The sequence below is a fragment of the Pelobates fuscus genome, chromosome 2, assembly GCF_036172605.1.
Source record: "Pelobates fuscus isolate aPelFus1 chromosome 2, aPelFus1.pri, whole genome shotgun sequence".
Taxonomy (NCBI): domain Eukaryota; kingdom Metazoa; phylum Chordata; class Amphibia; order Anura; family Pelobatidae; genus Pelobates; species Pelobates fuscus.
In genome coordinates this window covers 421593681-421618008 of record NC_086318.1, presented here as the reverse complement: position 1 = coordinate 421618008, position 24328 = coordinate 421593681, and the positions used below count along the sequence as shown (strand labels likewise).

At 44.9% G+C, this 24328-nt stretch overlaps 1 protein-coding gene across 2 annotated transcripts in view; it reads right to left on the bottom strand.

The window, feature by feature from the left end:
• Nucleotides 1-21439, bottom strand: part of MACROD2 (mono-ADP ribosylhydrolase 2) — a 1922332-nt gene extending 1900893 nt beyond the window's left edge. For both annotated transcript variants that reach the window (XM_063444038.1, XM_063444039.1), the window contains exons 1-2: nucleotides 21025-21439; nucleotides 14932-15045 (exon numbers count right to left, since the gene is read on the bottom strand). In XM_063444038.1, coding sequence (XP_063300108.1) covers nucleotides 14932-15045; nucleotides 21025-21070 — 160 coding nt within the window. In that variant the 5' untranslated portion in view covers nucleotides 21071-21439. The remainder of the gene's footprint in view (nucleotides 1-14931; nucleotides 15046-21024) is intronic.
• Nucleotides 21440-24328: the final 2889 nt, after the last annotated feature.

Genomic DNA, 24328 nt, shown 5'->3' with positions numbered 1-24328 from the left:
GATGCGTAAAAAGGCTGATATGCTAGCGGTAGCGATCGCAGGCGTAGATAGACGGGGCCCAGATAGAGGCGATAGTAGATGGAGTAGGGAGCCTTTGAGTAGGAATCAGTGCGCGTATTGCAAGGAAGAAGGGCATTGGAGGAACGAATGTCCGCAAAGAGAGCAGTACGAGAGAGACCTACCCAGGGCAGGCTACGGAAACTTTAGAGGCAGAGCGAGAGGTAGAGGAGGCCCCGGAGGGAGTAATGGTAATAGAGGGAGTAATGGGAACAGAGGAAGTGTTAGGGAAGACAGGTATATTCCAGCAGCGCAAAGGTCCCGCGATAGAGAAGGTAGGGACTTTGTAGGATTGGCTGACACGGTCATGGAGGACTATTGATACCGACCGGGCTCCATCCCCCTTGGTCGAGCGGAGCCTATGGTCGATGTATCAATAGGGGGGAAAAGGAGTGCGTTCATGATCGACACTGGTGCTGAACATTCAGTGGTGACTAATCTAGTTGCTCCTCCATCTGGAAGGACTATTACTGTGATAGGAGCAACTGGAAGAAGTGCTGAAAAACCGGTTCTTAAAAGTCGACTCTGTACATTGGGAGGCCACGTAGTAAAACATCAATTCCTTTATATGCCTGAATGTCCAGTCCAATTGCTGGGACGTGATATGCTATCAAAATTACAAGCGCAGATTACGTTCCTACCAAATGGAACAACATCCTTAAAGTTTAATGGACCTTCAGGTATCATGACATTATCCGTACCAAAGGAAGAAGAGTGGCGACTTTATACAGTGTTGACTAGCCAAAACCCTAGGAGTGATGAGACATTATTTAACATACCAGGAGTTTGGGCAGAGAACAACCCACCAGGACTGGCCCGCAATATTCCACCTATAAAAATTGAACTAAAACTTGGGGTTTATCCAGTGAGCCTAAGACAATACCACATCCCGCAGAAGGCTAAGAAGAACATCCAATCCTATCTGGATAAGTTCATACGGTATGGTATCCTAAAATTCTGTACTTCCCCCTGGAACACCCCATTGCTGCCTGTTCAAAAGCCCGGTACAGATGAGTATCGACCTGTGCAGGACTTGAGAGCAGTCAATGATGCGGTTGTTAGTATACATCCAGTTGTACCCAATCCATATAACCTGCTTGCTTTAATTCCGGGCGGGGCTACTTACTTCACAGTCTTAGATCTCAAAGATGCCTTCTTTTGCCTCCGAATTGCCGCAGAAAGTCAATGTATTTTCGCTTTCCAATGGGAGAACGCTGTAACGGGCTCAAAACGCCAAATGACTTGGACAAGACTGCCCCAAGGGTTTAAAAATTCACCTACCCTATTTGGTTCAGCCCTAAGTCAAGATCTACTGGATTTCGAGTCCATCCCAGGAGAGTGTGTATTGTTACAATATGTAGATGACTTGTTGATAGCAGCAGTTACAAAAGAGATCTGTCAGCAAGCAACGCACGATCTACTACACATTCTCTGGAAGGCAGGATACAAGGTGTCTAGAAAGAAGGCTCAGTTGTGTTTGCCAACTGTCAAATATCTGGGATTCCATATCTCTGAAGGTCAAAGAATTATGGGGCCAGAGAGAAAAGAAGCTGTCTGCCAAATACCAATACCCAAGAATAGAAGACAAGTGCGAGAATTCTTGGGGGCAGCAGGCTTCTGTAGGATATGGATTCCCAGCTATGCGATACTGGCAAAACCTCTGTACGCAGCTATCAAAGGTACAGAGCACGACCCCTTCTTATGGACCCAAGAACAGCAAACGGCATTTGAAGATGTGAAGAAGGCTTTGATGAGTGCCCCAGCATTAGGTCTACCTGATCACACACGACCATTCTACTTATATGTACATGAGCAAAGAAGAATGGCTGTGGGAGTATTGACACAGTACTTGGGATCATGGCAAAGACCTGTTGCCTATATGTCTAAGCAATTGGATGCAGTGGCCAGCGGACTTCCACCTTGTCTAAGAGCCGTAGCTGCAGCCGCCCTGCTAGTAGCTGAAGCCGATAAACTCACTCTGGGTCAAGAACTTTATGTACGAGTCCCACATGCAGTACAGACGTTGTTGGATTACAAAGGAAATCATTGGTTTAGTAACAGCCGTATGACCAAGTATCAAGCAATGTTGTGTGAAAACCCAAGAGTGCATTTAGAGACTGTAAACACCTTAAATCCAGCTACCCTTTTGCCACAACCTACTGAAAGTCAACATGATTGTTTGGAAGTAATGGATGAAGTATTCTCAAGTAGACCAGATCTTCGTGATTTTCCCATCCAGAACCCCGATGTTCAATATTATACCGACGGCAGTAGTTATGTGAAAGAAGGGATCCGCTATGCAGGATATGCAGTAACAACAATAGACAAGGTGATAGAAGCTCGGCCACTGGCGAAAGGAACATCAGCACAAAAGGCAGAATTAATAGCACTAACACGAGCGTTACAATTGGCTGAAGGTTTAAGAGTGAACATCTATACGGACTCCAAATATGCGTTTTTAACCACTCATGCCCACGGAGCTTTGTATAAAGAAAGAGGACTACTGAATTCAGAAGGCAAAGAAATCAAATACGCAGCTGAAATCCTACAACTATTGGAAGCAGTGTGGGAGCCGAAAGAAGTCGGTATCATACATTGTCGAGCGCATCTGAGAGGAGATGGTGATGTAACCAAGGGAAATCGGATGGCAGATAGTGCAGCTAAGCGTGCTGCTGAATCAGGAAGACAGGAGTATGTGGGGCATATAGCTGCTCTTATACCAACTCCACTGTCCCAATGGACTCCAGTTTATACAGCTCAAGAAGAGGAGTGGTTAAAGACTGAACCAGGAAAGTATTTGGAGAACAAGTGGTATCAGCTAGAAGATGGAAGAATAGTCATACCAGCATCACTAGCGGTAGAAATTGTCCAAAATTATCATAACGGGACACATTCTGGGAGAGACAGCACTGAAGAATCTCTTAGAAAACATTTCTACATACCAAGATTGTCCAACTTGACTCAGGCCATTGTACGAAGATGTGTAACGTGTGCTAAAAATAATGCAAGACAAGGACCAGTAAAGCCACCAGGAGTCCAGTTTATGGGGGGACTCCCCATGTCCGATCTACAAATAGACTTTACAGTGATGCCTAAATCGGGTGGACATCGTTACCTGCTGGTAATTGTGTGCACCTATTCAGGCTGGGTAGAAGCATGTCCTACTCGTACAGAGAAAGCAGGAGAAGTTGTAAGATTCCTGCTACGAGAAATAATACCCCGATATGGACTACCCTGTTCTATAGGATCGGACAATGGTCCAGCTTTTGTTCATCAGTGCCTACAACAACTGACTCATATGCTTGGTATAAAGTGGAGGCTTCATACTGCATATAGACCCCAGAGTTCTGGTAAGGTAGAGAGAATGAATAGAACTATTAAGAACCAGTTGGCTAAAATATGTCAGGAAACCCAACTTAAGTGGAACGTTCTCTTACCCATAGCTCTATTGCGAATCCGCAGTACCCCTACCAGAAGGATGGGCCTCTCTCCTTTTGAAATCATGTATGGGCGACCACCTTCCGTACTTGGTAACTTAAGGGGGGATTTGAGTCAGTTGGGAGAAGGAATTACCCGGCAGCAGGTTGTAGAGTTGGGTAAGACTATGGAGGAGGTACAGAAATGGGTACAAGATAGATTACCTGTGAATATTTATCCCCCTGTTCATAGTTATCATCCAGGAGATCAAGTGTGGATTAAAGAGTGGAATAATGTACCGTTAGGGCCCAAGTGGAGAGGTCCTTATGTTGTTCTTTTGTCTACCCCTACAGCGATAAAAGTAGCCGAAGTGACTCCGTGGATACATCACTCCAGGGTTAAACCAGCAGCAGTCGATTCTTGGCAAGTTACAGCAGATCCAGAGAATCCCTGCAAGATCCGGTTAAAACGCACTACTCAGTCGGAGTAACGAGGAATCGTGTGGATTACAAATTTTATTGTTACAGGGATTTGGTGCGTGAGTGAGAAGGCCATAATAAAGCCTGTCCGCTTACCAACACATAGTATATAAGCCAGGAAAGTCTCGAAGGGACACCTGTGAAGACGAGCAGAACTCCATTCCCTGCAGCCCTCACACCTGGAAGCTGAGGCGCCTTCGCACGGACGAAGACTGACGATGACGGCGAAAGATGTGCTTTTGATAGTGTTTATTTATATGTGTTTTTATATTCAGGAAGGCAGAGGTACCGACACTCCTAGCTGTGAGGTATGCATTAAGACTACGAGAACAGGTAACCATATTTCCCAAACCCTAATTTGGCATTCACAATACGAGTGTAAAGGAGATGTATCGAGATGTAGATACTTAAATATAGACTATAGTGTGTGCCATTTAGGAGTAGGAGAACCTAAGTGCTTCAGTCCAGAGTATCAACCTCGTACAATTTGGTTGACTCTTAGGAATGGAGATCCTCAGGGGACCCTAATTAACAAGACGGTGTTAGAATCCGTACATTCTTCGGGTGTTCTGCTATTTGATGCGTGTAAAGCGATATCGAGTGGTAGAAAGCCGTGGAATGTATGTGGGGATCTTAGATGGGAGAGGACGTATGGGTCTAATGATAAATATATTTGTCCCAGCAGTAAAAATAAATATGTAAGTCCTAGATGCCCAAATAAAGACTATAACTTTTGCCCATATTGGTCTTGTGTGGGGTGGGCGACTTGGGGACAGACAGTAGACAAAGACATGATAGTGACTAAGTTGCCGACTAGCCCATATTGTAAGTCTATGGAATGTAATCCCATCCATATACTTATAAATAACCCCGATAAGTTCTTAGACAAATATGGCAATTTATTTGGGTTTCAGATATACGGGACGGGTTTAGATCCTGGGACATTATTGTTTATAGGGATAGAGACTGATACGGTATCCTCCCAAACTCATCAAGTATACCATTCCTTTTATGAAGAGATGAGTATAGATAATAAGATCCCCCATAATGCTAAAAACCTGTTTATTGATTTAGCCGAAAGTATTGCCGGTAGTCTTAATGTTACCAACTGCTATGTGTGTGGAGGTACTAACATGGGAGACCAATGGCCTTGGGAAGCAAAGGAGGTAATGTCCGGTTCTGAGGCAGTTGACCAATTAATATCTACACAAGCCGATTATCATATGAGTGTTAGAGGTAAATCTGAGTGGAGATTAAAGACCTCCATCATAGGTTATGTTTGCATAGCAAGGAAAGGAATAATGTATAATACTTCTGTAGGAGAATTAACTTGTCTAGGGCAAAAAGCTTATGATGATGATACAAAGAATACAACTTGGTGGTCGGCTTCAAATGTCTCAGAACCATCTAACCCGTTTGCTAGATACGCCAATTTAAAGGATGTGTGGTTTGATTTATCCATCACATCTACCTGGAGAGCCCCAGCAAATTTGTACTGGATCTGTGGTAAGAAAGCCTATTCGGAGTTGCCACAGGACTGGGAAGGGGCATGTGTGTTGGGTATGCTCAAACCATCCTTCTTCTTGTTACCAATTGAAACAGGTGAGACTTTAGGTGTTAAAGTGTATGATGTGAATCATAGGAAGAAAAGGGGACCCATAGAGATAGGCGCCTGGGAAGATAATGAATGGCCTCCCCAGCGTATCATAGATTATTATGGGCCAGCCACGTGGGCTGAGGATGGTACCTTTGGTTACAGAACCCCTATTTATATGCTCAACCGAATTATAAGATTACAGGCGGTGGTTGAGATTATTACTAACGAGACATCACAAGCGCTCAATCTTCTAGCGAAGCATAACACCAGGATGAGGACGGCAGTCTACCAAAATAGATTAGCCTTGGATTACCTTTTGGCAGTAGAGGGAGGTGTATGTGGGAAGTTTAACCTGAGCAATTGCTGTCTTCAAATAGATGACGAAGGGCAAGCAATAGCTGAGCTTACTAGCCATATGGTTAAACTAGCGCATGTGCCTACTCAGGTATGGAAAGGGTATAATCCAAGTAGTTGGTTTGGTAGCTGGTATGAGTGGTTCGGAGGGCTTAAGGCAGTGGTAGGTGGAGTCCTACTGATTTTAATGTTGTGTCTACTCCTGCCGTGTCTTATACCCTTAGTAGTTAGGTCTGTGCAAAGCCTGATAGAAAATATAGCAGAGAGGAAGGCTGCTGCACAGATAATGGTGATTTATAAGTATAAGGCTCTAAATCAGGGAGAACCAATGCAAGAAGATGAGTGTTGAAGATTCACATCATAAGATAAGTCTGGTCTGGTTCAAGGTAACTTGCGGTGTATGCAAACCAAGGTTAAGTGATGCCTCAAGTAATTGTGAAATATCAAGAGGCATCAAAGGGGGGAATGTGGTGGAATCTCGGTAAAAATAAATTTAGTAGGCCGAAATTACCACGTGGCATGTGTACGTGCATATGCTGACGTATCGATCAGTTGGTTGCACGAGGCAAGATACGATCAGTAGTGTACGGAGCATGTGCAAGAATACAGGATGTAGTATTCCCCCTCCTCCATTGTGCTGGACAAGCCATGCGGTCAAACAGGAAGTTAATTCTTATTTGTGTTGATTGGTTAAGAGAATGTGCGGGTGGAGCTTAATATGGGAGGAGTTATGTGCCTATATAAGGAGCCTGCACTATTGTCCGGGGCTCAGAATTTGCTGTATTTTGGTGACGTTAGTCCCTCTGAGTCCCGATCGGTGATCCAATAAAGAATCTCTTCCTTCCTGAAGAAACCTGTGTCCATCTCTCTGTGCTTCGCTTCCGTCAGTTTCTCCGGTATCAATTGAACAACTGCAAATTCTGAATTATCTGCACTTGTGTGCCGGGAGCAAGCTGCAACCTCAGCACACGTCACATTGGCTGTCCCGCATTCTGTTCCAGGATGCCAATGTCAATTCTGTACAAAAAAGTCTGTCGTGGGGGGGCGGGGCCTGACCGGGGAGCCGAGCAGACACGCTTTTTGAGAGCTCCCGAGACTGGGCCCGATTTTCGGCGGAAAACGAGGGGAAACCCACCCAATCTGGACCCTCAGCACACCTAAACTGGCACTGAGACAACTGGGGTACGGAGGGGCACTTTTCAGACTCACTAACCCGCTGGGAATCCAGGCTGAGACCTTGGGGCCTACATCGCACGGTGGTGGGGAGAGACGGCCGCTCTCCCAGCCTACCAAATCAAGCAGCACCCGCAGCATCGGGCCCCTCTACCCCCCCCCCCCCCCCGGGACCAGTGGGGGTTATCCTGGTCCATTCAAGCAAATACCTTAAGCCAAACTCAGCTGCAACAGGAGTAAACTGCCAAACGCACAAGACACTACGACAAGCAGACGCACCTAAAATGGCGACTACAGGCCATGCGGCAGAGCACGCTCCCACTCAGCCCCTACATGAGCGACTGGACGCATTGTTCCGCCGATTCTGGGAGAAGCTGTACAGCCGGACGGCACCTTTAACCCCGCAACACGGAGAGAAGGTGAGGCGGTCTCTGACAGAGAGGCAGGACGGTCTGACCCCGAGGAAAGCCGCTGTGCACCGACAGACGGCCCAACCATCCAGGCAGGGGAACAGAAGGAGATCCCCTCCTATACACCGGCCACACCGCAGGAGAGCCGCCCGCCGCTGGCGGCGGTTTACCACCTGGGCCCTCCATAGCGCCCGTCCTGGGAACGACTCGGCCCCGAGTGGCAACCGAGTCCGTGGCCACATGGTGCGTACCCCACTTGCTGCCAGGAAAGAGGGAGAAGCCCCCTACCGCAATCACCTCCACTCCCTGATGACCCACCTGAAATGTCTGCCGGAATCCAGGACCAGAGAGATCCCGAACGGCCGACAAGCGCCGGACCGCACTAAAAGAGCCTTCAGAACGGGCATAGGGTGAGGCGAGTTGGACTTATACAGGCCCCGGCCCGCAACCAACAACCCAGCCCAAACCGCAGAGACTTACTTTATGCCGAACTGAACCAAAGTATTTCTTGCATGCCTCCTTTCGTGGTAATCAGACCAAGCCGCATGTATCACATACCACATACCTACCAAGGGAACACACTCACCTGACACAATCAGCAATTTGCAGGCACCACACAGACAGAAAACGCACCAGCTTGAACCCGAGAATGCCCTGCTCAGCAAACTCGGATAGTGTAACTCCACTCACATGGATAGCGGTAAAGCCTCAGCATGCTCACACATAGTATAACACACCTGTGTTACTCTCCTTGTCACGCATTGTCGCAACCTGATCTAAGGAATGCTTGTGCTCCATCACCTAAGCAGCAATTTAATTATCATAACATAATAGCTAGTTATGCCCTTCTTCTTGTTACTAAGCCTGTTGTACAGTATTAGCGAGTTTTAATCTATGCTATATCATAACAATCACTCGCCTGTTACTGTTGAGAACATACGTTATTAAGCCATGTCTATCACATTGAATGTTCATCACCTTGACCTTTTTACTTTTTTATGTACTCTTTCAGTTAAGCTTGTTTATATATAATATAAAATGAGGCCATTAATCCGAGGAGATATTGCAATTTATCACGATGTGTTCAGCCTGTATGACCCTTACATGTCTCCCTCTCTTTATTCTGTACCACCATAACCACATGCCTCAATAAAATAAAGATTGACAAAAAAAAAGCACTGCTTGCTACGGACAGACGTGAGAAGATAGCTCGGTGATTGAACGATGCGAGGCGTCTGTGACAGCTTCGTCTGGCACAGAATTCCAGGTCAGTAAGCTTAAAGCGGCACTACAGTCACCAAAACAAATTTACTTAAAGAAGCCGTATTGGTGTATAGATCATGCACCTGCAGTCTTACTGTTACAATTCTCTGCCATTTAGGAGTTAAATCACTTTGTTTATGCAGCCCTAGTCACACCTCCCTGCATGTGACTTACACCGCCTTCCTAAACACTTCCTGTAAAGAATTGTCTAATGTTTACACTTCCTTCATTGTAAATTCTGTTTAATTTTAAATATCTTATCTCCTGCTATGTCAATAGCTTGCAAGACCCTGCAGGGGTGTCCTGTGTGTGATCCAAGTTCAATTTACAGAGCAGGAGATAAAAACTTTAAAATAAGTTACATTTGATTAAAAAGTTAAATTATTGTGTTCTCATGCAGGCTGTGTCAGTCACAGCCACGAGAGGTGTGTCTAGGGCTGCATAAACAGAAACAAAAGAGATTTAACTCCTAAATGGCAGAGACTTGAGCAGTGAAACTAAAGAGGCATGATCTATACACAAAAACTGCTTCATTAAGCTAAAGTTGTTTTGGTGGCTATAGCGTCTCTTTAATGTTTATTTTTTACAGGTTTCAGTTTCAGTTCATCTCTGTCTCAATTAATTAAAAAAGGGCATCTATTTAAAAACGAATAATCTGAGAGATTGTTAGTGTGCAATTTACTCTACCTCTGTATTTATATTGTTAAAGGGACACAGCTCATTGAAGTGGTTTGGGTGGACAGTCCCAGGCCCCTTAACCCTGCATTGGTAATTATTGCAGTTTTTGATAAACTGCAATAATTACTTCTTAGAATTTACTCCACCTCTAGTGGCTGTCTACTAGTGACGTTGGCGGAGGTGAGGAGGCGGAGCCTGAACCAGCACAGAGGGACATTAGCGCTTGAATCAGGAAAGTGACAGAAAGTGACCTTCTGCATCACAGTGGGTGGGCGGACGCAAAATTCAGAAAATTCGATTTGAATTCATTATAAATTCTCAGTTTAGTAAATAAACCCTTTAGCATGCCCCTATATGTACATAAACAGAAGCTTGTGACTGTTTTAATTCTTATATTGTTCTACCACGTCTTCTTATTTTGCCTGTATTGAGGTAGGTCAGTAGTGATGATAAGACTGATTTTCCTTGGTGAATAGTGAAAGTTCTATCCTCAAACCTCCCGTGTAAGGTCAAATCACAATACAGAGTTCTGAAAACAGCACAGGATTTACTGGCATTCCATAGCTTTTTCATTCCTTCTTTCCCCAAGAGCTTAATAACACAGAGCAAGTTTACAAGGATCTCATATATTTACACAAATAATTGCAATCACATTATATAAGGACGTGTCTTTTTAATATTCCACTGACGGAAATCCCATGGCTCCTTTTAGAGGGCTGTTTATAATACAAATCAAGTTACTGTATACAGGAACTCAAACATTAATGAGTTAACGTTTATTGGCTTATGTGGGCAGCGAGAGAACGGCTGATAAATAACACCAGTAATTTTCTCTTCTTATGTCAGACTTTAGCCTGTGTTAAATACGGGGAAGCCCTTCTGCTCCATACTGGCGTGGGATCGCAGTACAGTATTCAGCATTTCAGATATTTTAAAAAGGAATTTTTTTCTCTAACGGGCGAGTCTGTGAGGGATGTGGTATGTTGACAATCGTTTTGCATATATTTAAATGTTTAAAAAAAAAAAAAAAAAAACATAAGCATCAGTTCATTTGTCAGGTTTGCCTTGGCAGATAAGCTAGCACTTTATGGCCAAACAATGGTACTGACAATCTACTCAAAGGCTGCTTCATGCACCAATACAACTTTGTATTATTAAATACTAATGTATTTTATTAATTTACTGTGCTTTTTGAAAACTCAAATCATACTAATGTTTTGCAGAACGCTGCACCACAAGCCGGCCTCCTTAGCCCCGCCCCCTCATTTAAGAAAAAGACTTCCTTATCAAATGTACGTACACAGCTCAGCCACTGACTGCACTGAGTGAGCCGAACTACAATCTGCTTTACTAGGAGAAGAAGAGATACGAGCAAGCCTATCACCACCTGTATTTTGTAGTGTCTGCAGCCAGTTGTGAATAAAAAGCAGCTCATTTAGTGTTACTGTTAGGGCAGAGCTGTGTACACACATAATAAGGAAATCTTTATGGCATGAGGGGGTGTGCTGCAAACTTTTGTTTTGTTCCAAAAGTATAAAGATTTGAGCATGCAAAATACTACAGCATATTGATGAGGCCAAATTGATTAAGTTGTATGAAGTGACCCCTCTAAAGGGACACTATAGGCACCAAAACAATTATAGCTTAATGAAGCAGTTTTGGTGTATAAATCTAAAGTGTCACCTCTCAATCCCATGCAATTTATGACTTAACTCACTTTTGTTTCTTATTTAGCCCTAGCCACACCTCCCCTGCCCGTGACTGACACAACCTGCATTAAAAAAAGGTTTCATTTTTTAATCAGATATTAACTAAATATTTAACCTAAACCATACATAGGAAGATCATGCCAGGTCTAGCAAGCTATTAACAGTGCAGAAGATAAAAAAATTCTAAATTGCACAAACAGTGAAATAAATAAAGTGTAAATATTAGATCTCACTTTACAGGAAGCGTTTAGGAAGGCTCTGCATGTTACATCCAGGGAGGTGTAACTAGAATTGCATAAACAAAGATCTACCTCACCGGCCCAAGGGCCCTTCGATCTGGGAGAGAGGGCGAGAAGACCCGGAGGCAGGAGGAAGGACCTGTGTAGCAGATCGCTCCTCCCACAAGCAGGCATTGTGGAGCGTTTCCGTGCGTTACCATGGCAACACTCCACACACCATTCTGCGCGCGGGAGGACAGGAGAGCCTGCAGCTAGAGGAGCTGCGGGCTGCAAAGAACTGACCACCGGACCACCAGGGCTGGCTGTGCTCCCCCCACCTTCACCAAAGGTAAGAAGAAGGTTTTAGGGAATGAAGATTTTTATTAATGTTTAGTATAATTAAAAACAAAAAAACATGTTTGCTACCTGCACCCCTCAAACTCTGCAACACATACACACACCACACAGAACCCCCCCCCCACATACACACACACAGCACCTCTCAAACACACAGCACCCCCACACACACACACAGCACTCCTGACACACAGAACACTCAACACACCCACACACCCACAGAACACACACACAAACGCACAGCACCCCCCACAGCACCTCTCAAACACACAGCACCCCCCCAAACACACACATCACTCCTCACAAACACAGCACCTCTCAGACAGATGCACATACACACACACCACCTCTCAGACAAACACACACACACACAGCACCCATCACACACACAGCACCCATCACAAACACACACACACACACACATACACTGCACACCTCAATTCAGTATTTGTGTGTATTCAGCAGACTGTGTGTTTGTGTCTGTGTATTCAGCATACTGTGTGTATGTATTCAGCAGTCTGTCTGTATGTACTCAGCAGTCTGTCTGTCTGTCACACATTGACTGCTGAATACACGCACACACAGACTGCTGAATACACACACACATAGACTGCTGAATACACGCACACACTGCTGAGTACACACAGACAGACTGCTGAGCGCACACAGACAGACTGCTGAATACATACACACAGTACGCTGAATACATATACACACACACAAACACGTAGTCCGCTGAATACATACAGACTGCTGAATACACACATACACACATACTGCATTGAGGTGTGCAGTGTATGTGTGTGTGTGTACAGGTGATATGTGGGTGTGTTTGTGAGGGGTGCTGTGTGTGTGTGTCTGAGAGGTGATAATTGTGTGTGTGTGTGTGTGTGTGTCTGTATGAGAGGTGCTGTGTTTGGAGGAGTGCTGTGTGTGAGGAGTGCTGTGTGTGTGTGTGTGTGTGTGTAAGGGGGTGCTGTGTGTTTCAGAGGTGCTGTGGGGGGGCTGCTGTGTGAGTGTGTGTGCTGTGTGTGGGGGGGGGGGTTCTGTGTGTCAGGAGCTCTGTGTGTGGGGGGGGTTGCAGTATATGTGTGTGTGTGTTTGTTGCAGAGTTCAAGGAGTGCAGGTAGCAAATGTGTTGTTTTTTTTTTTTTTATTATACTATACATTAATAAAAAATATTCCTCCCGCCCCCCCCCCCTCCAACCTTCTTCTTACTTTTGGTGAAGGTGGGGGGAACACAGCCAGCCCTGGTGGTCCGATGGTAAGTTATATGTAGCCTGCAGCTCCTCTGGCTGCAGGCTCTCCTGTCCTCACCCATGCAGAATGGCGTGTGGAGCGTTGGCATGGTAACGCGCGGCAACGCTCCACACAGCCTGCTCGCAGGAGGAGCGATCTGCTACACAGGTCTTTCCTCCTGCCTCCTGGTCCTCCCTCCCTCTCTTCCCAGATTGAAGAGCCCTTGGGCCGGTGAGGGAGCTCTTTGATCTTCTCACCAGCCCGAGAGGGCTCATGGCCAGAAAACAGGACCGGCTCTACATGAGTCGTCAGGGGAGATCAAAGGATCTCCCCTGCTGGCCTGGGCAGCGCAGTGAGGCCCCCATCCCTGTGGTGCCCTGGGGCAACTGCCCAGCGTGCCCAAGGGGAAAGATGGCCCTGCCAGCAATATGGTGCTCCTAGAAAAAAGGGACATTAGGATAGAAGAGAGGGACAGAGGAATTTGGGTCCAAAGTAGGGATGGATCCAAAATAGGGACACTTGGGAGGACTGTTGTTATGGGAGTATAAGTGCAGAGCTAATGTTTTAATTTGTTCTTGCATTTTGAATCATTGCAACAGCCACCTACCTCTGTGTGTACCTATTCAATGTTTATTAGTGTGAAGGGTTTTCTAAGATTCTCTTAATTTGTACCACTGGAATTTATCTTGGAGCCAAATACAAGACAGTCGCTGTATTTGAGGTTTTAAAGCGACTTTGTCACACTTTACTCACCGTGCTTCAACCTGTTTCTTACTCACTCCTAATCTATTCTTCATTTCTTCTTTTTCCATCTCTGTCTCTTAAAATGCACAAAGTAAGGATTGCATTGCCTTGTGTATTTCTTCCGCTTCACAAAACATGACTAAAAATTGAGCTAACTTTGCCACTTTTTGCCATTTTTAGCAAAACTAGCTACAGGTAGGGAGAAAAAGCATTGTGAGACAATATTTATGCATGCGCAAGAGTACAGCACTGACTTGGCCTCCCGGTAGATGAAGCAGCAGAGGACCTACCAGACGCAGATTGCATTAATCAATAGTAACAACTTCAGGTAAGTAAAATGGACCTTTCCCTGCACTACATGGTCACTGGACACAAAGTGGCAAAATCACTAGTGGGTATCTTTGCTTTTCCAGGCTACACCTGACACTTTGTTGACAAAGCGTCAGGTGGAGACGCAAAATGTGTCCAGAGCCCTTTTTGGTTTCATACCTAACTTTTTCTATTGCTTTTTACCTCCCTTCTTTCAGGTGCAGGGATTCAGGATTTCGCAGTTAATGTATTTTTTTTTTTTATGTCTATAACCGAAACCCTTGTCACATATGAGGTCTGTTGTGTTTTGTTTTTTTTACATGAAGTTGTGCATTGCATTAAAAAAATAGGTACTTTAACCCCTTAAGGACACATGACATGTGTGACATGTCATGATTCCCTTTTATTCCAGAAGTTTGGTCCTTAAGGGGTTAAAGGATCTGCATCAGAGAGATTGTCTGACTGTGTTCACTAGACTGTGTTCACTGTGCGGTGTATTTTGGCAATTACTAAACGTGGAACTATGGGACCAGCAGCATAAACCTGACTCCATAATGTGTAGTAAGTAACCACTTTGTATTTTTAGTATTACCCTCAATTATCAGGGTTGCAGCACAAGGGTAAAAGGGAGCACAAGGGTATTTGTTCCACTATATTTAATTATTCAGTGAAGTCCCATCTTATCGGGTTCTATGTTTTAAGTTCACATCTATTTTTTTAACTGTTTTGCATCTCTTTTTCTTTAAATCTGTTGAAATATTATCAATCTGAGCCTTTGTCCTCTACCATGCAAACGCACAAACCTTCAGAAAAACTTTTCTCACTGTGACCACTTGACTATTTGGTGTAAATCACACACTTGACACATTTCACGTTGACATTGTCATTCTTACAAAAAAAGCTCAAATTTTAATAAATGTCCATTACCATTATTTGAGGCTTTACTCTTCAAATCTTCCGACAATGTTGGAATTTTGTCCAGTGATACAAAATCCTTGTATTCCTTACGCCTCTCTTCCAGAGTCAACTTTGACAAGCGCTCTGTACAAAAAAGATAAATAAATTATCATCATTCATAAAGCACCGACATAAGACACAGATCTGTAAAATAGGGCAAAAGCAGGGGGCCTCATACAGAAACTAAGATTTAGCATCTACAGCTGCTTTATACAAAGGGCTCAGCAAGATGGTTCAAGAGCTTACAATCTAAAACGTTATGGGTAATTGAGACGAGAGGCTGCTTTATAATGTAGACAGACATACTTCATTAAAAAATAAAAAACATTTTCGGCAATAAAGAACTGTAATGTCAAATATTAACAATGTATCTAACAATATGAGAAAAAATAATTGATCAAAATATAAACCATGTTGGTTCGTGGGTTATTTCTCTAAAGTTTGAACTGTCAGAAATTAAACGTGATTTTCATATTCTAGTAAAAATAGCCAGACTCACTTGGAATTCTCTTTGACTGTCCAAAAATTTATACTTTAGGGAATAACTTTTTGGAAGAAATAGATCATGCTTCAAAAATATAACTCATTTAGCAAAACCTGCTCACCATTTCTTTGTACATCAACTGAAGCCCCTAATGCACAGGCTTCCATGTGTTTAGGGAATTGTGTTGTCCCATTTAGGAGTCTTGGGATATGCTATTTAAAGTTTTAAAAACTTTTAAACTGTTAATATCTAATATATATCTTCCAACAATGTCCTCGGTTCAATATTTCTGGATACGTTTTTCAAATGATTTACTATTTTTGAATAAACTTTTAAAATATATTTTTTTAAATATTAAAATATAAAAAAATATATCATTTAAAAATAATATCAATATGTCAAAACAAATATCAAAATAATAAAATTATTATTTTTTAAATAATAAATAATTTGAAGAGTGTATCCAAAAATATTAAACAACTTGAAAGGATGAATAATATGGCGGGTATAAATTTAAAGGCGCCAAAAAATTAATTCACCTTGTGGCAGACAATTAAAGGTTGCCTGCTTGTAAGTATTGAGCTGCAGCCCCACCTACCCTCCCCTTTTTTCTTTTAGGGATCCTATTGTGACTTTATTACGGGATGTAAGTCAACCTCCTGGGCATCACAGGAGGGTGGATGTGGTTTATTTGGTAGGAAATATATATTTATGGCTCCTGGCCTGGAAATGGTTAATGGTTATTTGGTTTTGGTTTAAATATATGGTTTATTATTATTATTATTATTATTATTATGGATGTTTAATTTGGAATTGTGCAATCCGTAATAAAAGTCACGGCCATTCGCCAAAGTTGTTTTGTGTTTTATTTATACTCTATATCATTTTTATTTATACTTTGTATCAACATTCAAACCCCATGCACCTGTCATGGTCGGCTATATTTATGACCTGCTATGTGTTAAATTAATATATGTGTGTGTATGTATGTATATTGTATTATTTTTTTGTAATATTATATTGTGCCCTACAGTAACAATGCAGTGTTTGTAGGTCCAGGACATACTTGAAAATGATAGAAATCTCAATGTATCCTTCCTGGTAAAATATTTTATAAATAAATACATTGTATTATGGCCTTACATTTGAAATTCACTTAGAACACCTGACAATTCACATTCAGTGCTGCCATGACTGTGCCAGAAGAGTATTTAGCCCCCATGCTTTCCTCTTATAATACCGAAATTACAAAAATAAGAAGTTTAAAGGAGCATTAGAGTGTAAGAAATTAAAACATGTATTCCTAACACTCTAGTGTTAAACTAACTGTTTAGGTGACTGGCTTTACTCACCTTTTCTCCCTTGCCACTCCAGTCTCACCGCAGCTGTCCCCGCCTCAATGGCTGAGATCATCAATCTTAATGATCTCATCCAATCTAATGCTTTCCCGTAGGAAGGCATTGTGAGGACATTGCACATGCGCGGCAGAACGCAGCCCTGCACTCAGCATCTCCTTAATAGAGATACATTGAGACAATATACAGTACGCCTCTAGAGGTGTACGTAGGCAGGAACGTAAACACTGCCTTTTCTCTGCAGGGACAGGCTATAGACAGCGACGTATATCAATGGACCAAGATTTAGGATTTTATCAGTTCTATTCTAAAGACAGTGGGGTTTTTTTTATTACTATTTTATTTGCAACTTGTTTTCTAGTCCATGTTTTGTTTTGTTTACAGCTATGATATGTCTCAGTTTACAGCATAATTGTTTAATACATGTAAAAATATAATTTATATTTCTACAATAATGTTGTTGAGTAAGCTCGGAAGAAAAATAGTTTACAGCAAAAGAGTAAAAAAAAAAAAAAAGATGCAGGGAAAGGAGATTGAATTCTAAAAATGTAAACTATAATTGCTGCTGATTCCCCTTTTTAACTTACAAACTTGTACTGTTTAATGTTTGTAACACAAAATGCTTAAGCAAAACAAATGCACCTCTCTATCAGAAGAAGATGATTGGCAGTTCACTGAGCACATGCTCACAAAGTTCAACAATGCATTTGATTGGACCTCGGAGAGGGAATCTGTGACGCAGTGTACTGACGGAGAAGGTGGGGAAGAAACTGGCCCAAAGATGGATTCAAAATAAGTTTTACATTTATTTTACAGGTTTTCTAAAAAAAAAAGTGAAGAGGCCTAGTAACAAGTATGTTATTTGAAGAGGCAGGTGACAGCGGATTCACTTTCTAACTTTTCATTAGCTACTCTCACAAGATTGCCATGCAATTAAAAACTGGAATCATTTCTATGAAAAGATCTATTTGAACTTATACCTGTACGCAGTACGCTAAGGCAGCACGTTTAGATGAATAAAATCAGTTAACCTATAGATGAGCGGTAACCAATTTAGCTTTCAAAGTTGGTGAGGAATTACAAACAACACCATGATGCCCAGGCAGACACATTCATTTCCTTGTAAAATTATTAGAGAAAATGTAAGTACTACCAGAGCTGGACAGCTACCCCAGGTCCCCAAGTTATTCAGTTAATCCATTTATCTCAATTAGCATTTATGATAGGTCACCGTGTTCTATATCTTGTAGGTCATTGAAATACAGAGTCATGTTTCAGATCAGGTGCAACATGAAATTCTAGCTTTTTCCTATAGTTTTCAAAGTACTCAAATACTACACAGTCCCAGACGTAACAATCTACCACTATCTAACTGTGCTGCTCTGAGTTTGTTGGCCAAGTTTAAGTAAGACGAATAATCAGTAATAATTGTATTTGGGCATATTTGTGTATTTTTTGGCATGCAGATATTAACGTCACAATTTATGACATCATATAACCTATACACACGCACATGTATGCACGTGTTCCCTACACACCAGATACAATCTATGGTTTCTAAGCAATACAGGATAAGAGTATGCATGAAGAGAATTGCATTAACCAGTTGTGTGCCAGAGGGATCTACGCCAGTGTGACAAATCATGTGTACAGGCACCATATAAGCACAAACAAGGAATGTGTGCGTTTAAAGAATAATCAGGATATTTGGTGTATTGTAGGCCTATAGAGGGTGAAACAACGTGGCAGCACAAGCAATGCACCCTGTTAATACAGTAAGGGAATAATAGCACGTGTTACAATAAAGTAATGGAGATAAATATAGAGCAAGCCCACATGGAATCAACAATTCTCATTGTTTACATGTCATTTGAATTTACATGTACAATCATGCGTATGGGCAATGGGAAATGGAAGGTAAACTTGCAGGAAGCCTGGGGTGATGGCAGTAATGGGACAGGCTCCCCATACAGTCTGCGGCTGCAATAAATAAATAAATAAATACAGGGAAGGCAACAACACAGGAAAGAAGGGATAAAGTTCAGCATGGCAGGGACAGCGAGGAAACGAAACAAATAAACTTTGAGCTGCAGGTGGAGTGTGTGATTTATATGGAGGCGGCTCACTGCACTGTGGGCAATAAATGTTCAATAATAACACTGTATCTGAATGTTTCTGACAAAGTATCACAAATAACAGAATTATCCAGTAAAGTACTCCCAGTGCCTTATACACAACAAGCTCTGTCCTCAGCTACATTCTCTCCAGACAGTTCCCTGTTATTTCAGAGATTAAACCTTTGCTGGAGTATCTTCCTGTCTACTTATAAAGTGTCCAGTGGGTTATTCCTATGTATAGGGTCACATGCCAAGAGTGCTGACAGCTCTGTGACACCCAAAGCATCCTGGGAATGGTAGCCTACTCCCATCTTATGCTAGCCACATGTCCTGTACCCAGCCAGCAGGGCCACCTGTCACCCAAATCATTCTGGGTATGGTAGTCTTCCCCATCTTACACTAGCCACATCTTATCTTACACTAGCCACCTATACAAAACCTGCAGGGCACCTGCCGCCCAAATCATTCTGGGTATGATACCCTGCTCCCTCTCAGTCTAGCAACATGTCCTAAACCCAGCAGTCCCCAAAGCATTCTGGATATGGTACCCTACTCCCATCTTACAATAGTCACATGTCCTGTACCCAGCCTGATGGCTACCTGCTACTCAAAGCATTCTGGGAAAGGAACCCTACTCCCATGTTATGCTAGCCACATGTACTATACCTGGCCTGCAAGGCCACCTGTCACCCAAAGGATCCTGATTCCATGTTATGCTAGCCACATGTACTATACCCAGCCTGCAAGGCCACCTGTCACCTAAAGGATTCTGGGAATGTCACCCTGATTCCATGTTACTGTAGCCACATGTCCTGCAGCCAGCCTGGTGGCCGCCTGTCACCCAAAGGATCCAAGGAATGTCACCCTGATTCCATGTTATGCTAGCCACATGTCCTGTAGCCAGCCTGGTGGCCCCCTGTCACCCAAAGCATCCTGGGAATGTCACCTTGATTCCATGTTACTGTAGCCACATGTCCTGCAGCCAGCCTGGTGGCCCCCTGTCACCCAAAGGATCCTGGAAATGTCACCCTGATTCCATGTTATGCTAGCCACATGTCCTGCAGCCAGCCTGGTGGCCCCCTGTCACCCAAAGCATACTGGGAATGTCAACCTGATTCCATGTTATGCTAGCCACATGTCCTGTAGCCAGCCTGGTGGCCCCCTGTCACCCAAAGCATTCTGGGAATGTCACCCTGATTCCATGTTATGCTAGCCACATGTCCTGCAGCCAGCCTGGTGGCCTCCTGTCACCCAAAGCATCCTGGGAATGTCACCCTGATTCCATGTTATGCTAGCCACATGCCCTGCAGCCAGCCTGGTGGCCCCCTGTCACCCAAAGCATCCTGGGAACGTCACCCTGATTCCATGTTATGCTAGCCACATGTCCTGCAGCCAGCCTGGTGGCCCCCTGTCACCCATAGCATCCTGGGAATGTCACCCTGATTCCATGTTATTGTAGCCACATGTATTGTAGCCAGCCTGGTGGCCCCCTGTCACCCAAAGGATCCTGGGAATGTCACCCTGATTCCATGTTATGCTAGCCACATGTCCTGCAGCCAGCCTGGTGGCCCCCTGTCACCCAAATGATCCTGGGAATGTCACCCTGATTCCATGTTATGCTAGCCACATGTCCTGCAGCCAGCCTGGTGGCCCCCTGTCACCCAAAGGATCCTGGGAATGTCACCCTGATTCCATGTTATGCTAGCCACATGTCCTGCAGCCAGCCTGGTGGCCCCCTGTCACCCAAATGATCCTGGGAATGTCACCCTGATTCCATGTTATGCTAGCCACATGTCCTGCAGCCAGCCTGGTGGCCCCCTGTCACCCATAGCATCCTGGGAATGTCACCCTGATTCCATGTTATGCTAGCCACATGTCCTGCAGCCAGCCTGGTGGCCCCCTGTCACCCATAGCATCCTGGGAATGTCACCCTGATTCCATGTTATGCTAGCCACATGTCCTGCAGCCAGCCTGGTGGCCACCAATAACAATAAGAGCAGTGGGAGTAGGAGTCCATCCATGGTGTGATCAGGACCCTGGTCAGTGCCTCCAATGTCAGGATAGATGCTGGCAGTCTCCATCACTGAGCACAATGGCTGGTATCTACCTTTCTCCTCTCTCCACAGCTTTTTCTTCTTGTTGCTGGGGTACATGCTGCTGGGCTGGCTGACTTTGGGCTGCAAGTTCCCCAGGCTCACGGGAAATAGTGTGAGTGAACTCGGGAGAGAAAGGAGGGAGGGCTGGCAGGAGCTGGGCAGGAGCTGGGCAGGAGCTGGGCACAGGTCAGTGGGCACACACTGGGTATCAGGTCCCTGGCTGGCTCTCCCGGGTACCCCCAGAGGATGCAGGATGCTCCCAGCACACACACAGCCGATAGATAGAGAGCCAGGATTACCACCTCCGCCTGTCAGCCAGGTCACACCCCCACTACCCCCAGCACAACCCGCAGGGTCGACCCACAGCCGGGGAAAGGGCTCAGAGATTGGCTGCACTGGGAGCTCCGTCACCACGGCACGAGAGGGGGACAGAGAGCCGGCACTGAGCATGTGCACAGCTTGTTTGGGGGAGGAGAGAGGGAGGACACCGGGCTGGGGACAGGACGGGTGGAGGGAGGACAGAGAGACAGAGAAAGAGAGAGGGACAGGGAGACAGAGACAGAGAGGGGGACAGGGAGACAGGGAGACAGAGAGAGAGAGAGGGAGGACACCGGGCTGGGGACAGGACGGGTGGAGGGAGGGAGGACAGAGAGACAGAGAGAGGGACATGGAGACAGAGAGGGGGACAGAGGGAGACAGAGATAGAGAGGGGGACAGACATAGAAAGAGAGGGGGGACACAGAGAGAGAGGTAGACAGAGAGACGGGGACAGAGAGAAAGAGAGGGGGAGAGAGGGGCACATACAGAGAGACAGAGAGGGGACAGAGGGGCACATACAGAGAGACAGAGAGGTGGACAGAGGGGCACATACAGAGAGACAGAGAAAGAGAGGGGGACAGACAGAGGGAGAGGGGGACAGACAGAGAAAGAGAGGGGGACAGACAGGGAGACAGAGAGAGGGACACGGAGACAGAGGGGGACAGACAGAGAGACAGAGGGGGACAGGGAGAGAGAGGGGGACACAGAGAAAGAGAGGGAGACAGAGAAAGAGAGAGGGACAGAGAGAGAGAGAGAGAGGGGAACAGGGGGAGAGACAGACAGAGAAAGAGAAGGGGACAGAGAGAGAGAGACAGACAGAGAGAGGGACAGGGGGATGGCACCCGGCTAGGGACAGAGAATAGAACTGTGGGAGAGGGAGACAGCGAGTTGGCACCAGGCTGGGGACAGAGAAAGAGACGGTACCAGGCTGGGGTCACAGAGAGGGGGGTGAACGGGTGGGCAGCAGACTGGACACAGAGAGAGAGAGGGGATAGGGTGGGTGGAGGCACGGGGGATGGCACCAGACTGGACACAGAGAGAGGGGTGGCACCAGTCTGGGCACAGAGAGAGGGGGGTGACACCAAGCTGGACACAGGTGGTAGCACCAGACTGGACACAAAGAGAGTTGGTGACACCAGGCTGAACACAGAGAGAGGGGCTTGCACCAGTCTGGGCACAGAGAAAGGGGGGTGACACCAAGCTAGACACATAGAGAGTTGGTGGCACCAGACTGGACACAGAGAGAGGTGGTGGCACCAGGCTGGGCACAGAGATAGGGGGTGGCACCAGGCATGGCACAGAGAGAGGGGGATGGCACCAGGCTGGGGACAGAGAGAGGGGGTGGCACCAGTCTGGGGAAAGAGAGAGGGGGTGGCACCAGGCTGGGAACAGAGATAGGGGGTGGCACCAGGCTTGGCACAGAGAGAGGGGGATGGCACCAGGCTGGGGACAGAGAGAGGGGGTGGCACCAGGCTGGGGAAAGAGAGAGAGGGATGGTACCAGGCTGGGGACACAGAGAGGGGGAAAGGCACCAGGCTGGGGACAGGACGGGTGGAGGCACGGGGTTTGCACCAGGCTGGGGACAGAGAGAAGAAGCAAGGGATAAATAGAGGTGAAAGAGGGTTGAAGTTAAAGGGTGACTATAGAGGTGAGGGGGAACAGGTTAAATGAAGGTGGGAGATTAAAGGTGTAGTTAGAGGTGAAAGGGGGGCATGTTAAAGGTGTAGTTAGAGGTGAAGGAGGAGAAGTTAAAGGGATAGTGGTAAACAAATTAGCTGGGTGATTGCAGATGAAGGGGGGCTGGGATAAAAAGGCTAGAGGTGAAGGCGGACAGGTTAAATGGATATAAGAGGTGAAGGGGGCAGGTTCAACTGATGTTAGAGGTGAAGGGGACAGGTTGAATTGATATTAAAGGTGAAGGGGGACAGGTTAATGGATATTAGAGGTGAAGGTTGCATGGATATTAGAGGTGAAGGGGGAGAGGTTCAATGGATATTAGAGGTGAAGGGGGGGACAAGTTCAATTAGAAGGGGCAGGTTAAAAGGAAAGAGGAATGTGCTTTGACATTGCTAGGAGACCGGCATAGAATGTTGGCAGTGTCAGTGATTGGGTACTGAGTGCAGTAAGGACGGGGCCTTGTCATAGGGGTATATATAGGGCCTATTTTAGATCAGGGGCCATCTTAATTTAATCTTCACTTGTTGTTGATCCACCCTCCTTTTAGGTTTCGAGCTCTAGTTTGGTCATGGCAGCGTGGGATGGGTAGAAATGTTGGGATGTAGGTCATTTTTCATATGTGGGATAGTTTTAGTTCGGTAAGAACAGTTTGGTTTGGAATGGTATTGGTAGATTCAAGCTTGTTGGTAGCTCCGAACCTAGTGTGTAGGGGTATCTCGGTATACCCCTACATTGTGAAACATGGAAAACCATGCCCTCTGGGGCAATGGCTTATGTTTATATGATATTTATATTGTTTATAATGTGATATCAGTTTATTGTTTAAGTGGGTCATAGTCTGGGGTAGAATTCTTAAAGGTGTTGGGGTTGATATGTCTTGTTAAAGATATGTTGACAATGACCTTAAATGTTCATGTATTAACTTTTTATATTTATTAAAGCTATGATAAACTTTCCCAAATAAGTGGTGTCTGGGTGTTTTGGTGTTTGGATAATGGTTATTGAGAGGGGGGGGGGGGCAGATCAAATGATAGTTAGATAAGGGTAAACAAGTTAGGATTTTGTAAGAGAGTTAAAAGAGGGAGAGGTTAGAAGAACAGAGCTAACTAGAGGTGAAGGCGGGTCGCTTAAAGAGATGATTAGATATTGAATATTAATTAAAGGGATAATTACAGGTTAAAGCAAGGGTGCGCAAAATGTAGATCCCCAGATGTTGTAGAACTACAATTCCCAGGATTCTTTGCATGCTTAGGGAATGGAAGCTGTAGTTTTAAAACATTTTGGGATCTACATATTGGGCACCCCTGGGGTAAAGTAATG